The sequence below is a fragment of the Canis lupus genome, chromosome 18 (genome assembly GCF_011100685.1).
Source record: "Canis lupus familiaris isolate Mischka breed German Shepherd chromosome 18, alternate assembly UU_Cfam_GSD_1.0, whole genome shotgun sequence".
NCBI lineage: Eukaryota > Metazoa > Chordata > Mammalia > Carnivora > Canidae > Canis > Canis lupus.
Genome location: NC_049239.1, coordinates 30,041,744 through 30,044,010, shown reverse-complemented (window position 1 = coordinate 30,044,010; position 2,267 = coordinate 30,041,744). Strand labels below are relative to the sequence as shown.

Below are 2,267 nucleotides of genomic sequence, written 5' to 3'. Positions count from 1 at the left end.
AGCACCCATCATCTCCCATCATGACTATAGCAGTAGAGTCTCATCTGGTCATCCTAACCTAGTCTTGGAAATTGAAAAGCTTCTTTCTAATCTTGGTGCACTCTCAGTAGGCAGAGGGGCAAAAGGCAGCAAAAATGCCACTGAGTGTCCTATTGTTCGGGGTATAGTTTTTTTTTTTCTTTTATTTATATGTGTTATATTTTTTATTAATAAATTAGTTTTCTTTAAGGTATAGATTTTTTTACTGCATTATGCATTTGCTTGGTTGCTGCAGCTTCTTAACTGGGTAAAGGAGAGATGAGGAGCATATTCCTAATTCTTTTTTATTTAATCTGTCTCCAGTTCCATACCTTTTATTTTGATCCCATGGTTTCTCTTCAATGTATCAGATAAGATATTTACCTAGTCTGAGATCCTTTGATACTCTGCTCTTCCAGGTTATTCTACACATTTCAGGAATGGAAGAGGTCAACCTAGTACAGAAGAAGAAAAAAATAAAATTTGATCAGAGGCCCATAACCTATTTTCCATAAGTCTTAAGTCACTTCAATGGCACTGCTCAGTTGCCTCTGCTTCACAGAAGGTTCTAGTGTCTCCCTAAAATTCATGTCCATCCAGAACCTATGAATGTGGTCTTTATTGGAATTAAAGTTTTGCATATATAATTAAATAAGATAAATAAAGTTATAGTGGATTGGGGAAGGCCCAAAATCCACTGTAACTGATGTGTTTTTTTTTTTTTTTTTTTTTTCAGATAAATAAAGGTTTAATGATCCATTGTTCTTCACACAGATAACTACAGAGACTTTATGATCCCAGGATAGATATATAACCATGCAACACAAACCAATCAACCAATTCTAAAATAAACTTGGCTTCTTACAACTATCCTGTAAACACTGCAGCCTTTGTTCCATCCAAAATGAGCCTCCTCTCACATGAAAAGTTATCACAGGGGAATGAGAAACCTAGCTTTGTGGCCAAAAGGAAAAACCAAAGGAAAAACAGTATCTGGGTGGTGAACTGGTGAGAGCATGATATGCAGTGCCCTTCACTGTGCTGCTTTGCTCTTCTTACTCTTGCTCTTTTTGTCCCTCTTCTTCAGTCCATCCATGTTAGCTCTCAATAGGTTTGAGTAAGCCATCTGAAACGTGTTTACTTCTTTGGAGCTCACCACAGTGCTGATCTTCTTTTTCCCATCAGTAGCTCTTAACAGACACTTGTTGTCTGAGGGCTCAAAGCCCTCTACAGAACCTTTCCTTGGAATGGGTTTAGTTCGACCATTATACTTCTTCAGGGTGATGAACATGCTGCCCGACAACCGGCACTTCTGGAAGAGTCTGGTCAGCTCCGTCAGGAACTGCTCGCTCTCCAGCAGCACCATCCCCGCGCCGCTAGCTCCCAGGCATCAGCATAAGGATGTTCTTATAAGAACGTAAGGGAAATTTGAGCCCAAAAACATAGACATTTGTGGTGGAAGGCCAAATGAGAGGCAGAGGCTGGATTGGAGTGATGCACCTATAGCCAAGGAACCCCAAGAGTTGCCAACAACCAGCAGAAGCTAGAAGATGCAAGAAAGATTCTTCCTTAGAGTCTTCCGAGGAAACATGAGCCAGGTCACACTTTGCTTTTGGATGTCTGTGGTTTTTTTGAACATTATTTTTTTAAATTATTAATAATACTTGGCAATAACAATGAACAGTTAATAAATATTAAATGCACCAGGTTTTCTGCCAAGCACTTTTACATGTGAATATTATTTAAAGGTAACACTGTCAACTAAGCAAGAAGCAATCATTTACACTTTTCAAGTAGACTTTTCACTGACCAAAGTAAGAAGTTAGTTAAAGTAATTTTAGAAAAACAGCAAGTGGCAGAGCAAGGATTTTCATTCTGGTCTCTGTTACTCCAAAACTCAGGCTCCCAATAGAATTACTATATTTGAAGTAAGACTTTCAAGGTACAGTTAAATATTCATTTTACTGCAGCTTGTCTAAATATATGGCCACACTTAATTTTTAGCAAAAGTTGGGCACATGTAGGCAGTCCATAAATACTTACTGAATGAATGAACACATGCAGCATTGCAGCAATTTTTATATGATAATATTTCTTAAGAAGTTTTTTTGGCTCTGATATGTAGAAGTACATTTTAAAATGAGGAAAAAAACCTGATTTTATATCATAATATCTGTTACCCAAAAACCAAACTCCTTTCTAATGAAAGCAGCTGCCTCCAAAAGCACAGAAATCAACACAAACATTTA

The 2,267-nt window shown here is 37.6% G+C and overlaps 1 protein-coding gene across 1 annotated transcript; it reads right to left on the bottom strand.

Annotated features, from left to right (window-relative positions):
- Positions 1-849: 849 nt before the first annotated feature.
- LOC102151683 (signal recognition particle 14 kDa protein-like) lies at positions 850-1,415 on the bottom strand. Its single transcript, XM_038562454.1, has one exon. It carries the CDS (start codon positions 1,382-1,384, stop codon positions 1,052-1,054), a length of 333 nt encoding a protein of 110 aa, XP_038418382.1. The 5' UTR covers positions 1,385-1,415; the 3' UTR covers positions 850-1,051.
- Positions 1,416-2,267: the final 852 nt, after the last annotated feature.

What these genes read in the sequence shown, in the direction of transcription:
- LOC102151683 (XM_038562454.1), bottom strand. Translation starts at nt 1,384, where the DNA reads ATGGTGCTGCTGGAGAGCGAGCAGTTCCTGACGGAGCTGACCAGACTC.